The following is a 16,866-nucleotide window of genomic DNA, read 5'->3' as shown; positions in this document are numbered from 1 at the left end:
TAAAACACATTTTAGAGACATTATAAAGACGTCTGCAACAAATAAAGTATCGTTCAGACGTCTCTAAGATGTCTTTCAGACATATATAATATATAGATAGAATTTACAACTTTAGCTGCAACTAACTTACCATATAATTGTTGTGATGCATATTAAAAATAATATTATTAATATTATAATATTAATAATATTAGAAATATAATATAATATATTATATTAATATAATACTTTCTCTCCCACAAATAAATAATGAAATATATTTTTTCTCAGTGTGACTAGTTGTAGCATTTTGCTCATAATGTATCCTTATAATATGATCAGAAAGCTGTTTTATGCTATACTTATTGTTAATCCTGGAAACTAATGCAACAGTGGCGATATATAATGGGTAATACTATAGAACTATATTTATACTTTGTTTCAACAAAGTATAACAGATTTTTCTCCGATACATTTTACTCGATAGCCAACACAATGAAAAAACTGATTAAATGATTGTATGAAATTAAGTTCTATCATTCATTAGATCATTGCTTATATTCAGGAATACATTGGAAAAGTGCTCAAAATGTATTGAAACAAAGTGTAAATATGCTACACTTTTACAACAACAGGAGAAAGTATCGTAATATATATTTACTAATCAATCTATACTATTAAAAAATCCACATTTTATTGGCAACTACAATTACACATGTATTCATTTTACATTAATCGGTGATAATTTTTAAGAGACAAATAGTTTTAGATACTTTTATATTTTTGGATAAATTTTCCTAATTTAAATTGTAAAAGTCGATGTAACGAGTTACAGATATTGGTTATAAGCTACAATATGAAGAATATAAAAATATAATCTATATAAAATCTATCGCAATTATATCTATCATCGATCACCTGCAGAACACGGACAATGAAGAAACGCCTTACAAAACAATACATACCTTACATACAGTTGAATACAGAATTGTGGAATATAGTATCTATAACTACTGAATAGTATGCGAATAGTATGCGAAATATAAAATTTAAATACGATGTGCAATAATTCTATTACCTTTCTCACATAAATATGCGTTACATATTTCAGGAATATAAGAAACAAAATACTATTAATTTACGAATGAATGTATACCACAATAAGAGATATATTATTTTTCTCTGAATATCGTTAAAAATTAACAGGGGTATCTACAATATTATATCATATTAAAATAAAAGCAATTATCAAACAACTCCTGATCTTCAGCATTTGATTGGGTCGGTTATATGATTTAATTTCATGAATAAATAATGAAATACGCATTTCGATAACACAATCCACTAGTCACATGGCTTCTATATAGTCTACAACCGCAGAATTTATTTTTTCTGTACCTCCGATTTCTTGTTGTACCTGTTACTTCTTGTATATTTTGTGTATTAAAATCCATTATAATTTCATCATTAAAGATTAAAAATAATAGACAATTTGTACTACTATTATTGTTACAGTTTCAAATCATGTTCTTATCAAACACAAATTTGTGTCAGGTATTATAATCATATTTGGTTGTTTATATGACATTAAGCGCGCATAATTGTGATATGGCTCTGATATATTTTCAACATAAGCTTTTTGATTATATTTTTCGCACCTAGGAGTCTCTAGATCGTGGGATTCGAATGATGAAGTGGCGATTTTATAATTACAATATATAGTTCCTTTATATAAGGAAAAAAATGTAGGAAAATATACCAAACTTGTAAACATATTATGTCCATTAGATTTGTATTTATAATATAAATGATAAATTTATATGCAAGATGTGGAAGAAATAATACATTTTATTCCTGTAACGCGTAGTGTAATGTCAGAGGACCAATTATATAATCCGAAAATATATAATGTTCTAATGACCAGAAAGTTCAAATAGACAAGTAAAGTTTTTTTCATTATTACCTAAATCTTCCATGACAAAATATCTGTTAATAAATGTAATCATGTTATGGTAAGGTCTAGCATCAGTAAATGTGGTGAACGTGAATTTATCTAGACATAATTACAAAATATTGATATTCATAAAGGTGATAGTAATGTTCAGTAATAGTAACAGCTCTTTGGAATGATCCTTATGTTCTAGATTAAATAGCATTTGGTGATAATCACAAAAATTAGCTGCATAGCAAATGACGAAGGGTTTCATGTTCATCTGTCGGTGACACTTATAACACGATTTTGCGCATAATATCACATCTATTACGTGCGAACATATGCCTGACAGATTCCTATTTATTAAAACTTCCTTTCTCTCAATTCTTCCCAATTACGATATGTGTTCTAATCGGATTTGTTTGTTATGATATTTGCTAGGTCTCTGCAAAGTTCCAGGTGTGAGTCTTCATGTATCTCCTCATGCTTCTTGGAACAATAAGAAATCATATAGCATTGTTTACATATTATCAAATTTCTGCTGGGCAATTTATAAACATGACAAATGTTTGGATTGAAAAATTAATTATATTTGTATTCTATGGTTCATCAAAAGTAATTATTTCGCCTATGCTCGTCGCGATATGTCTTAGTAATAACAGTTTATGAGTATTTTATTTATAATATTTACTTCGATATAACGCGCGAAGCTCGGCAACTCACAGATTACAACAGAAATTTGTATGCGAGTTATATATAGAAGTATAGACAATAATAGTAAGACAATAATGTGATTATATATTTTGAAAATATGAGAAACAAAATACTGTTTACGCTTGAAAATATACCCCAGTAAAAAATTTCTTATATATTCTCGGATATTATTAAAAATTGAGTATCATCAACTATATCAAAATGAAGATAGAATCAAACAATATATTACCTTCAACCTTTGACTGGGTTGATCATGTGATTTAAATTGATTCATGAATACATAATAAAATGCGCATTTCGGTAATAACATTTTCCAGTTACATAGTTTCTATATGGCCTATATCCGCGGAATTTATTTTTTCTGTACAAGCATTTTCTAGTTTCACCTGTTATATCTTTTATCATATTTAAATTCTTTTGCGCTGTGCTTCTCGTATCAGCGGTTAAAAGTAACGGACACTTTTGGGCTATTATTGCTGTTATAGATCCAAGCCATGTTCCCATGGAAATAGTTTGAAGTACAATCACATTTGGTGGCTCATATGACTCTGAGCGTACATACGTGTAGTACGTTTCTGATACATTTTTAACATAAAGTTTCTGTCTATACATACGGCACGTTGAACAAACAGACCCTAGATCGCGCGATTCGAAAATTGGCGATTTTATAAGTACAATATATAATTCCTTTATTCTTCTAAAGAAATGTAAGAAAATATGCCAAGTTTGCAAAGATATTACATCTATTCTATTTGCGTCTATAAGATGAACAATGTATTTACATGCGTTGAGTGGAACAGATAATAAATTTGATTTCTTCAACGCGTAGTATAATGTCAGCGGACTGGATACAAAATCAGAATATATATATTGCTCTGTTGTCCAGTAAAGAATTGAATTCGGATTATCTAACATCTTACTACGATAAGATGAAACTTTGCTGAGTACGTAGCTATTAATAAATGTAATATTGTCATGAAAAGATCTCTGAATAGGAAACTTGCCGAACTTCCTTTTTTTTTGAAGCTTTTCCATATGGATAATATCGGCCATATTCATGTTCAGTAATAGCAACAGTTCACCGCAGTCCTTCTTATGTAATACACTAAATTCTGTTTGGTGCTCATCACAAAAATTGGCTGAATAGCAAATGTTGCAGGGACTTAGGTTTATCTGTCGGTAACACACACAACACGATTTTGCGCATAATATCATCTCCTTTTCGTACTGGTATATGCAACGTGATAGACTAGGCAGTATTTGTTCTAAAACGTCGTTTCGTGATTCTATCCATTCTTCCAAGCTACGATGCGTGTCCGAGAATGATTTGTCTGTTATTCTAATTGCCATAGCTATGCAGATCTCTGAGTGTGAGTTTCTATGTATGTCCTTGTGCTCCTCGGAACAGTAAGAAATCATTTTGCAGAAATTACACGTTATCAAGTCTCTGCTGGGACATTTGCAAACATGACAAACGTTTGGATTGAAAAACTGGTTGTATTTGTTTTCTGTGTATGGGTCATTAAAAATTAGTACTTCTCTGTTATTCATCGCTATAAATCTTATTAATTATCATTTATGAGTACTTTGTTCATAATATTTACTTCAAAATAATACGCGAAACTCGACAACTCACGAAATGTCATTGAAATATTTATATGGATTAGATATAGATATTTAAACAATAACAGTACAGGGAACAATAATAACGGATATAATATGTTTGTATCAAAAAACTTGTTGACAAGATGTAACTGCCGGCAATTGTAACTACCGATATGACGATCTAGGTCTTCGTTAGTGTAGGAAAACAATATAATACATTCCTTATGAAAACCTTGTCGAAAGACTGAAAATATACTACAAAGTTTATCAAGAAAGGTACTTTAATAAATTTGTGATAATTTCTAGCAAATCTTGTAGTATTTCAGTAAGGTAATGATCACTTTAAGTGAATTAAACACTTAAATAAAAATAATTTTTATGAAGCCATCAGTTTTCCATGTTCTGACAACGGTTCCTTAATATTCCTTAATGTTGATAATCGAGCGATAGACGGTGATCTTAATGGCTCTAACTATGTGTTCTTAGGACTAATATGATATATCGTTATAGTATTCATAGAATATTATATTTATTTTCGTAATCATTGAAATGATGGATAAACATTAAATGTGCGACAAATATTGGTATAATATATATTAATACACTAATGATTACCCGACTTTCTCAATTTTCAACAAAATATAATTATGATTAATTTGAACAAAGAACGATTAAAACAATTTACGCAATAATCAAAATTTTAAAAAGTTTTTGGGAAATCCTGTTTTAAATATTAATGTTTCATTATCGAACAATATGGATACTTTTCAACAAAAAAACAGAGCTTTTATTTAAAGAATTGATTAAGTTATATATGCATATATTATTTTATTAAAAGACACACACAAACCAAAGTCAGTTGAGGAGTATTAACCGCTATATAGTCGTATATATTTACATATAAATTATGAATAATTATATGTAATTATATTTAGTGAGGGATTATGTATAAAATTATACATAAGCAGCATTAGACAGCCTTATACAAAATTATGAATAAAAGCGTAAAATTATATATGATCATGTAGCTAATTATAGATTATTTTGTATGCTGCCACTTGATTTTATATAGTTATATAGTGTCCGAAACCTTTCTTGACACAATTATTAGAAAGTATTAAAAATTATTAGAAATTATTAGAAATTATTAGAAAGTAGAACGGATTAAACGGAACAGAGAAGTAAATATCATTTTGCGAAATTCGCAACAGTTTTCGAGTAATTCATTGTTTTGTGTGAGCAAATAAGCGCTTGGGCCGGCGCACGACCGTGATACACGCGAATTGCGGCTCGCTTCGTTCCTCCGCTTATAGCTACGAGAGCGTAACAATGAAAAATAGGGTGTTCCATTTAAAAGAATTAATTTAACCTTGATCTGATCTTGGTAATGTCAAAATCAAACGTATATTACCATTAAATGCAACCTTTTAAACCTTATAACTTTCGTCTAAAGTATTTTTTATCTAAAATACTTTATATATTATCTGTATCTGTATCTGTATCTGAAATATTAGCCTGGTGCGCTTAAAATGAAACACCCTATAGACAATATAAGTGCCGACACTAATTTGGCCTTTACCTTTTTCAAAACCTCTAATGCTTTCTCATTCAACTCAAAAGAAACATTTTTGCGCAACAAGTCATATAACACTTTAACTATTAACGAAAATTTCTCAATAATCTTTCGGAACACTCCGATAAATCCACGCACTTCTCTAACGTATTTTGGTACTTTGATAAATTGTACATTGCATCAATTTCTTCTTTAGTTGAACTTATACCGTTTTCGGAAATAACATAAGTATAACAACTTAGTGTATAAAAACTTACACTTATCGATTCTTAAAACTAAAATATTATTAATTAATAACCTAAATATTTTTGCAACATTTGGATATGATATTTAATTGTGGAATTTGCAACCATAAAATCGTCTATGTATATTACAACATCTCATAATATTCGGAACTCGAGATCACTAATTGTTCCGCATACGGAAGGTACATACAAATTTCTAAAATTTTCTTGAATTATCGCAAAACCTCTTGTTTCATAAAATTTTGCACACACATGGAGCGCGGCTTCCCAAGCTTTATTCTTCTCCGACGATTTCGCTCCTTTGTGACGAGAGGCCTGAAGGCTGCCACGTCACAGAATCCTGGAAACGCGAACGCAGCATATACATCGAGCAAGTAATAAATTAAGGGGTGGCCGATTTCTTCACCAAACGCGGAATTATTTTCATAAGATACTTGCCGCTCGGTTTGGCAAGAAAGACTCATGGAACTTCTAAGAAGCGATATGAATTTTGGAATAGTATTGTTCCCGATGTTTTGAAATCGTATTCTCTAAAATACAGTTAATGTATTTTTCTTTGAAATACTATATTCGCAACTAATGATTCTCAGATAGAAATTAATTGGGGAGGACTTTAGAACTTGTTGCACAAATTTATTTGTACTCCAAAGTTTCTTCAAAAATTTTATTCATTCTACATACACAAATATTAAGATGAAGTTATCGAAAAATGAATTATATTATGTTTTATGAGATACTTCACATTTTGTAATAAAGGGTTTCGCAATATAACACAGAATATCTCGAAAAGTTTATTTTCAGGACAAGCGTTTTTGTTCCAATTCCTGATATAAACGGATTGATTAGAGTTTGTAGCAATTCGCACTTTCAACCGGTTCCAATCTATTTCAAATGACTCATAATAAATCGTGCCCTTGATATTCCAAATGCAGAACAGAACCTTCTTTTGTTTACGATTTGCGACCAGATCAGATGCTTGATAACCAGAATTTATCCCTGATTTTTGCGGTTTAAGATTATAGAGTATCAATTTTTTATCATTTATAACGACGTCCCATAAAAAAGATTTTCTACGTTGCTTATTCGTTGTTTATTGAGAAAAGAAGAGCTGTCATTCGTAGATTTTTATCGCATCAATGAGTTCTCGTGGAACACACTTTTTTCTTTCTGGATTATTTTCATTTGGAAATAGTTTGTTACGTTACTCCCAACTGCATTTTTCGCGTTTCTGTCAAATTTGCAGCTAGCAATTGCTGTAAATCATAATTGTCACATTTCTGAGGGCCTCGAGGACGTTGTTTATTAAACAAACTGAAATAATTGTTTTTAAACCAAAATTTGCATACCATGCGCAATACAATACTTTTGTTGTGAAATAAACAAATTTGCGCGCTTTTGTAGTATTTTTTCTTTGTTAAAAATCGTAAAAATTACAATATCGGTTATACAACTTATGCGTTGCCATTTTCGTGCTACTGAACAAAAATTTTTAAGTTAGTTTATGTAAGGCATTTTGCCAAACGAAATGTTATTTTGAATAGTTATATATTAAAACTACAGAACGGAACTACAAAAAGGAACGAAAAATTAATTAATTTTAAAATTATATTTTAACTACGCCCAAGAGTATCTGGATTATTTATTTAAACATCTATATTATCATTCATATATCTTACTTTAATATAATTTTAACTTCTTTTCTAAGATGTATTTTAGAACATAGATAATTATCTAATACAAAAATTTATTGTTGAAATTTTCACTAATTCTTAGAATTTAAATACTCTCATTTGATCATTGGCTATATTCAGAAACACATTGGCTCACAATACTCCAAACGTATTGAAACAAAAGTATACATATGCTACACTTTTACAAAAACAGGAGAAAGAAATATAATATATATTTACTAATAAATATGTATTATTAAAAAATCTATATTTCATTGGCGAATATAAGTAAACATTTGTATTTAATTTACAATAATAGATAAAAATTCGAAAGGCACTAATAGATCCAGGTTTTTGTTTGTATACATTTTAATATATTTTGACAATTTAAAATGTAAAGAATCGTAATAGATGCAGTCAGTTACGAGTATTGATTACAAGGTACAGCATAAATAATATAAGGTATAAAATGTTTTACAATTCTATATAAAATGTTGTAGAATTATTCTTATCATCTATCACTTACAGAACACGGAAGTTGAAGAAGGTATTTACAAAACAATTATACATAACTCAAAATGAACTGCATGTAATATCTATAACTATGGCATGGCATGCGTCAAATTATAAAACTGTAAGATACTATGTATGCGGCAATAATTTTATTACATGATATATTACATATTTTATATATTTTGAAAAGATAAGAAACAAAATATACCCCAGTATTCACACCTGAAAATATACCCCAGTAAAAAATTTCTTATATATTCTCGAATATTATTAAAAATTGAGTATCCTCAACTATATCAAAATGAAAAATAGGATTAAACAACATATTACCTTCAACCTTTGACTAGGTCGATCATGTGATTTAAAACGGTGAATACATAATAAAGTACGCATTTCGGTAATAATATCTTCCAGTCGTACAGTTTCTATATGGTCTACAGCCGCAGAATTTATTTTTTCTACACAAGCGTTTTCTATTTACGCCTGTTATTTTTTCTATCCAATTTCCATTCTCTTGCGCTGTCATTTCCGTGTCAGCGGTTAAAAGTAACGGACACTGTTGCTCTATTATTGTTGATATAGAGTCAAACCATGTTCCCATGGAAATAGTTTGTGTTTCAAGTAGTACAATCACATCTGGTGTCTCATATGACTCAGAGCGTTTATACTCGTAGTACGTTTCTGACACATTTTTAATATAAAGTCTCTGATTATATTTACGGCATGTTGAACAAACAAAACCTAGATCGCATGATTCGAATATTGGCGATTTTATAAATACAATGTGCAGTTCCTTTATTTTTTTAAAGATATGTAAGAAAATATGCCAAATTTGCAAAGATATTACATCTATTTTATTTGCATCTATAACATGAACAATGTATTTAGATGCTTTGAGTGGAATAAATAATAATTTTGATTCCTTCAACGCGTAGTATAATGTCAGCGGACCGGATACATACTCAGAATATATATATTGCTCTGTTGTCCAGTAAAGAATTGAATTCAGATTACTTAATATTATTTTACGAATAAGTGAATCTTTGCTGACTAAATAGTTATTAATAAATGTAATGTTGTCAAAAAAATATTTTTCTCTAGGAAATCTGGTGAACTTATTTTCTTTTCCATATAGAATTTCTTCAAAGTTGAAAATAATATCGGCTATATTCATGTTCAGTAATAGCAAAAGCTCACCGCAGTTCTCCTTATGTAATACATTAAATTCTGTTTGGTGATCATCACAAAAGTTGGCTGAATAGCAAAAATTGCAGGGATTTATATTTATCTGTCGGTAACACACGCAACACGATTTTGCGCATATTATCATCTCCTTTTCGTATTGGTGTATGCAACGTGATAGACTAGGCAGTATTCGTTCTAAAACATCGTTTCGTGATTCTATCCATTCTTCTAAGCTACGATGCGTGTCCGAGAACGATTTGTCTGTTATTTCCTTTGCCATAGCTATGCAGATCTCTGAGTGTGAGTTTCTATGTATTTCCTTATGCTCCTCGGAACAGTAAGAAATCATTTTGCAGAGATTACACGTTATCAAGTCTCTGCTGGGACATTTGCAAACATGACAAATGTTTGGATTGAAAAACTGATTATATTTGTCTTCTATGTATGGTCCACAAAAAGTTCTTACTTTTCCGTTATTCATCGCTATAAGTCTTATTAATTATCATTTATGAGTATTATGTTTATAATATTTACTTTAAAATAATGCGCGAAACTGAACAACTCATAGAGTGTTATGGAAATATTTATATGATTTAGATATAGTTATTTAAGCAATAACAGTACACAGAACAATAATAATGGATACAATATGTTTATATCGAAAAAGTTGTTGACAAGATAAATTGTAACTACCGATATGACGAACTAGAGATATTTGAGAAATAATATGATACATTTGTTATGAAAATCTTATTTAAAGACTGAACATATACAGCGAAATTTACCAAGAAAAATACTTTAGTAAATTTTTGCTAATTTCCAGCAAAACTTGTAGTATTTTTTTAATGTATTGTAATGATCACTTCAAGTGAATTAATCCGTTAAATAAAAAATTTTTTTTATCTAAAGACAGATTAATTTTTGCATGTTCTGACAACGGTAAGCGTTCTTTAACGTTGATAATCGAGCGACAAGTTTAGGACTTATGTAATTGTTATAGTATTCACAGAATATTATAATATATTTACACAAAGACATTAAAATGATGGATCAAATATGCAACATTATATGCGACAAATATTAATATAATAAACTATTACACTAGTGATTACACTACTGTTTCTCAATTTTCAACGAAATATTGTTATGATTAATTTGAACAGCAAACAGTTTAGAAAAATTTACTCAATAATCAAAACTTTAAAAAGATTTTAGGAAACCCTGTTTTAAATATTAATGCTTCATTATTGAACAACATGAATATTTTTCAACGATATAACAGAGTTTGTATTTAAACAAATGATTAAGTTATATATAAATATATTATTTTAAAGACACTCACAGTAAATATATTATTGGAAAGACACACACAAACCAAAATCAGTTAAGGAATATTAACTGTTATATAGTCGTGTATATATTTACATATAAATTATATATATTTATATATAATTATATTTAATGAGGGATTATATTTATATATATATATATATATATATATATATATATATATACATATATTATACATAAGCATAATTACACATAAGCAGGATTAGACAGCCTCATACAAAATTATGAATAAAGTCGTGTAAAATTTTATATAATTATGTTACTAGTTATTCATAATTTTGTATGCTGTCATTTGATTTTATATATGGTTATATATAATTGTATACAAAAAAATTGTTACGTGCTAAAATTTTGACTTGAACATTAACGATATGTTAAAAGCGGACATTGTACGTCGTAATACGGATGTTCTCATCATTCGGTAATCAACCATTCTTTTAAATGACTACAGTCCAGATTATTTAACTGCGATAATCATGTATAAATTAGTCATGCCAATTAGCTTTGACTGTTTGACAGAGACACTGAGAACAAATACTTTAAAGTATATTTATGGGATATAAAGTTTATTTCTGTGATATAATGTTTATTTCTATACACTTATATTTCACAATACACTTTCTCTCCTACAAATAAATATTGAAATACACTTTTTCTCAGTGTAACTAGTTGAAGCATTAGGCTCATAATTCATCCTTATAATATGCCTAGAGAAATGTTTTATACTATACTTACTGCTAATCGTGAAATCTAAAGCAAAAGTGGGCGATATAACGGATAATATTATAGAATCATATATACACTTTGTTTCAACATAATATAAACTATTTTTCTCCAATATATTTTACTCGATAGCCAACACAACGAAAGAACTGATTTTTAAATGATTGCATGAAGCCCCATCTTCTCATTAAGTTCTATCACTTATTAGATCATTAGCTATATTCAAGAATGCATCGGAAAAGTGCTCAAAACTGAAACAAAGTTTACATATGCTATACTTTTACAAAAACAGGAGAGAGAATCGTAAGATACATTTAATAATAATTGTATATTACTAAAATCCATATTTTGTTAACAACTATGATTACATTTTTAATTGGTACAATAATCGGTGATAACCTTTAAGACAAATTTTCATAATTTAACTTGTACAAGCCAATGTAACGAGATACAGATATTAATTAAAAGCTACAATATGAAGAATATAAAAATATAATCTGCATAAAATATATCGCAATTATTTCTATCACCTATCACCTGCAAAACACGGACGATGAAGAAGGGACTTACAAAACAATTACATACTGAGTACAGAATTGTTGAATATAGTACCTCTAAAGTAAATACTGAATAGTATGCGAATAGTATGCAAAATATAAAATTTAAAATATGATATGCAATCATTCTATTACCTTACGTAAATATGTTTTACATATTTCAGAAATGTAAGAGACAAAATCCTATTAATTTACGACTGAATATATACCTCAGTAAGAGATGTATTATTTACCTTTTAATATCGTTAAAAATTTACAGGAGCATCATACTAAAATATCATACTATACTAAATCAAAGAAATGATCAAACAATTTCTGATTTTCAGCCTTTGATTGGGTCGGTTATGTGATTTAAATTCATGAATAAATAATGAAATACGCTTTTCGCTAGTCACATGGCTTCTATATGGCCTACAACCGCAGAATTTATTTTTTCTGCACAATCGATTTCTTGTTGTCTATTACTTTTTGTACTTTCTTGTATTGCAATCTATTGTGTTTCATCATTAAAGATTAAAAGTACTGGACATTCTTTTACTACTATTGTTGTTATAGATTCAAACCATGTTCTTATCAAGCACATATTTGTGTCAAATATTACGATCACATTTGGTTATTTATATGACTTTAAGTGCGCAATAATTGTGCTGCGGCTCTGATACATTTTCAACATAAACTTTCTGATTATATTTTCCGCAACTAGGAGAAGCAGTCTCTAAATCGCGGGATTCGAATAGTGGCGATTTTATAATTATAATATACAGTTCCTTTATATAACGAAAAAGATGTAAGAAAATATGACAAATTTGTAAACATATTACATCTATTAGATTTGTATCTATAATATGAACGATAAATTTATAAGCAGCATGTGAAAGAAATAATAAATTTAATTCCTGTAACGCGTAGTGTAATGTCAGAGGACCGGTTACATATGCTGAGAAAAAAATTTACTAAATTTAAAAAAATGAGTGTTTGAATAGATATGTGTGTGAAGATATTTGTTTAAATTAAGTAATTATTTTCTAAAATTAAATAAAGAAGTTTTAAATATAAGTTTGTTTCTTTAATTTTAGAAAATAATTATTTAATTTAAACAAATATCTTCACAGTACTATTTAAACAAATGTTTTTTGAAATTTAGTAAATTTTTTTCTAAGCGTAATCCGAACATATGTAATGTTCTAATGACCAGACAGTACAGATAGGGAAGTAAACTTTTTTTTATTGTTATCTAGATCTTCCATGACTAAATATCTGTTAATATATATAATCATGTCATGATAAGATCTAGCATCAGGAAATGTGGTGAACGTTTGTTTAGACACAATTGCTACTCGTACAGACGATATTAATGTTCAGTAATAGTAACGTTGCAGTGATCCTTATGTTCTAGAGTACTTAGCATTTGCTGATCATCACAACAATTAGCTGAAAAATAAATGACGCAGGGCTCTATGTTTATTTGTCGATGACACTTATAACACGATTTTGCGCATAATATCACATCTATTACGTACTGATGTATGCCTGATAGATTTATATTCATTAAAATTTCCTTCCGTGCTTCTCTCAATTCTTCCCAATTACGATATGTGTTCTAATCGGATTTGTCTGTTATGATCCTTGTTAGGTCTCTGCAGAGTTCCAGATGTGAGTCTTCATGTATCTTCTCATGCTTCTTGGAACAATAAGAACTCACATAGATTGTTGATTACATGTTATTAAATTTCTGCTGGGCAGTTTGCAAACATGACAAATGTTTGGATTGAAAAATTAATTATATTTGTCTTCTATGGTCCATCAAAACCCAATGAAAAATTTTTCACATATAATTATATAAAATTATATAAAATTATATAAAATTATATATAATTATATATTATTATGTATCAAATTTGTCCATTCATGTTCATACATTCTACTTATATATATAATTATATATAATTATATATAATTATGTATAATTATATATATACATTCATATATAATTTTACATAATTACGCATAAATTTATATGTTATTATACATATTGTTATACATAATTGTGTATAATTATATATAATTTTATATGATTATATATAATTATACATAATTATGTATGGACAAATTTCATATAAAATTTTGCATGAAAAATTTTTCATCGGGAAGTAGTTATTTCGCTTATGCTCGTCGCGATATGTCTTAGTAATGACCTTTCATGAATATGATATTTGTAATATTTACTTCGATATAACGCGCGAAGCTCGGCAACTCACAGAATATAACACAAACTTATATGCGAGCTATATGTAGATGTTTAGACAATAATAGTGAGACAATAATACTATTATACATTTTGAAAAGATAAGAAACAAAATACTGTTTACGCTTGAAAATATATCCCAGTAAAAAATTTCTTATATATTCTCGAATATTATAAAAAATTGAGTATCATAAACTATATCAAAATAAAGGTTAGATCAAACAATACCTTACCTTTAACCTTTACCTGGATCAGTCATGTGATTTAAATTCATGAATACATAATAAAATGCGCATTTCGGTAATAACATCTTCCAGCTACATAATTTCTATATGGACTACATCCGCAGAATTTACTTTTTACAAGCGTTTCCTAGTTACATCTGTTACATCTTTTATCTTATTTATATTTTCTTTCACTACCTTTTCTGTGTCAGCGGTTAAAAGTAATGGACACTTTTGGGCTATTATTGCTGTTATAGATCCAAGCCATGTTCCCATCGAACTAGTTCATGTTTGAAGTACATAGCCATTAATAAATGTAATATTGTCAGGAAAATATCTCTCTGTAGGAAATCTGGCGAACTTCCTTCCTTTATGAATCAGAAATTCTTCCATGTCGCGGATAACATCAGTTATATTCATGTTCAGAAATAGCAACAGCTCACCGCAGTCCTCCTCATGTAATACTCTAAATTCTGTTTGGTGCTCATCACAAAAATTGGCTGAATAGCAAGTGTTGCAAGGACTTATGTTTATCTGTCGGTAACACACACAATACGATTTTGCACATAATACCATCTCCTTTTCATACTGGTATACGTAACGTGACGTACTAGGCAGTATTCGTTGTGAAATGTCGTCCCGTGATGCTATCCAATGTTCCAAGCTAGAATACGCAACCGACAACGATTTGTCTGTTATTATCCTTTCCATAGCTACGTATATCCCTGAGTATGAGTTTCTATATATTTCCTTATGTTCCTCGGAACAGTAAGAAATCATTTTGCAGAGATTACACGTTATCAAGTTTCTGCTAGAACGTTTGCAAACGTGACAAACGTTTGGATTGAAAAACTGGTTATATTTGTCTTCTGTGAATGGTCCACTAAAAGTTCTTACTTTTCAGTTATTCATCACTATAAATCTTATTAATTATCATTAAATAAATTTTGTTTGTAATATTTACTTCAAAGTAATGCGCGAAACTGGACAACTCACTTAGTGTCACGAAAATATTTATACGGCTTAGATAAAGATTTTTAAACAATAATAGTACATGGGACATTAATAACGGATATCATATGTTTATATCGAAAAAGTTGTTAACAAGGTAAATTGTAGATATCAATATGACAAACTAGACATATTCGTTAGTGTAGGGAAACAATATGATACTTTTTTTATGAAACTCTTGTTGAAAGACTGAAAATATACTACAAACCCTTATAGAAATATCATACTAAGAATCATTAATAATTACTTATTATCCTCAGTATTATTATACTCAGTATTTTTAATACTGAAAATAAGTAATTATCAATGATTCTTAGTATGATATTTCTATAAGGGAAGTTTAACAAGAAAGATATATATTAATAAATTTGTGGTAATTTTCAGCAAAAACTTGTAGTATTTTAGTACTATAATGATCATTTTAAGTAAACTAATCCGTTAAATAAAAAAATTTTTTTACCGAAACAATCAGTTTTCCATGTTCTGACAACGGTAAGGGTTCCGTTGGTAAGGATAACGTTGATAATCGAGCGACAGACGGTGATATAAATAACTCCATGTGTTCTTAGCACTATCTAAACTATGTGTTCTTAGGACTTGCATTATGTATCGTTATAATATATTATACGTTACAGAATATTATAATATATTTATTCGCAAACTTTGAAATGATGGATCAATATTAGGTATGCGACAAATGTTGATATAATAAATATTAGTGCACTAGTGATTACACCACTGCTTCTCAATTTTCAACGAAATATTATATATATATATGATTAATCTGAACAGGAAACGGTTTAAAACAACTTACTCAGTAACCAAAAAGGGTTTGGGATATTATTTTAAATATTAACTTGTTTTAATCTGTTTTAAATATTAACGCTTCATTATCGAACAACATGAATACTTTTCAACGATATAACAAAGATTTTATTTAAACAAGTGATTAAATTATATATAAATATATTATTTTAATAACAGACACACACAAACCAAAGTCAATTGAGGAATATTAACTGTTATATAATCGTATATATTTACATATAAATTAGGTATATGTATATATAATTATATTTAATAAGGGATTACATATGTGTAGTTATATGACAATATACAGGGTGTACAACGCGTTTTCCTCAGGGGATTGCTAGGGGGATGGACCGGCTAGTTTGTCATTACGATGCTACAGCGCGAACAGCGTTGGCTGCTCACCGCAGCGCGTGTGCTGATTGGCCAGTGGGCTGCCGCTCAGTAGAAATTTTTCGTTGTTAATATCTCAAAACTTTACGTGGTTGTTTAAAAAAAGATACCGATTTCATTACTCATCCCTAGTCTA

General features: G+C 28.8%; 2 protein-coding genes and 1 long non-coding RNA gene across 5 annotated transcripts; all 3 read right to left on the bottom strand.

Moving 5' to 3' along the window:
- Window positions 1-674: 674 nt before the first annotated feature.
- On the bottom strand, window positions 675-4,260 carry LOC116850762. 2 transcript variants are annotated; one of them, XM_032829400.1, is made up of 2 exons: window positions 2,856-4,260; window positions 675-2,401 (listed from the first exon to the last, which is right to left on the bottom strand). In XM_032829400.1, exon 1 carries the CDS (start codon window positions 4,175-4,177, stop codon window positions 2,897-2,899), a length of 1,281 nt encoding a protein of 426 aa, XP_032685291.1. In that variant the 5' UTR covers window positions 4,178-4,260; the 3' UTR covers window positions 675-2,401; window positions 2,856-2,896. The 2 variants fall into 2 exon arrangements, with proteins under 2 accessions (XP_032685291.1, XP_032685290.1); XM_032829399.1 differs by having other exon boundaries at window positions 675-2,398.
- Window positions 4,261-7,950: 3,690 nt separating this feature from the next.
- LOC116850763 lies at window positions 7,951-10,002 on the bottom strand. Its single transcript, XM_032829402.1, has 2 exons — window positions 8,563-10,002; window positions 7,951-8,454 (listed from the first exon to the last, which is right to left on the bottom strand). Exon 1 carries the CDS (start codon window positions 9,896-9,898, stop codon window positions 8,594-8,596), a length of 1,305 nt encoding a protein of 434 aa, XP_032685293.1. The 5' UTR covers window positions 9,899-10,002; the 3' UTR covers window positions 7,951-8,454; window positions 8,563-8,593.
- Window positions 10,003-11,394: 1,392 nt separating this feature from the next.
- LOC116850760 lies at window positions 11,395-15,673 on the bottom strand. Of its 2 annotated transcripts, none has more exons than XR_004379430.1 (3): window positions 14,526-15,673; window positions 13,568-13,728; window positions 11,395-13,478 (listed from the first exon to the last, which is right to left on the bottom strand). It is a non-coding gene; the product is annotated as an uncharacterized LOC116850760 (long non-coding RNA). The 2 variants fall into 2 exon arrangements; XR_004379429.1 differs by having other exon boundaries at window positions 13,568-13,725; window positions 14,526-15,667.
- Between the last annotated feature and the right edge of the window lie 1,193 nt (window positions 15,674-16,866).

The sequence above is a fragment of the Odontomachus brunneus genome, unplaced genomic scaffold (genome assembly GCF_010583005.1).
Source record: "Odontomachus brunneus isolate Ranch 3 - 2012 unplaced genomic scaffold, Obru_v1 Obru_scaffold_154, whole genome shotgun sequence".
Classification (NCBI taxonomy): domain Eukaryota; kingdom Metazoa; phylum Arthropoda; class Insecta; order Hymenoptera; family Formicidae; genus Odontomachus; species Odontomachus brunneus.
Note: the sequence above shows the minus strand (reverse complement) of the source record. Positions and strands in the feature narration are given on the sequence as shown.

What these genes read in the sequence shown, in the direction of transcription:
- LOC116850762 (XM_032829400.1), bottom strand. Translation starts at nt 4,177, where the DNA reads ATGAATAACAGAGAAGTACTAATTTTTAATGACCCATACACAGAAAAC.
- LOC116850763 (XM_032829402.1), bottom strand. Translation starts at nt 9,898, where the DNA reads ATGAATAACGGAAAAGTAAGAACTTTTTGTGGACCATACATAGAAGAC.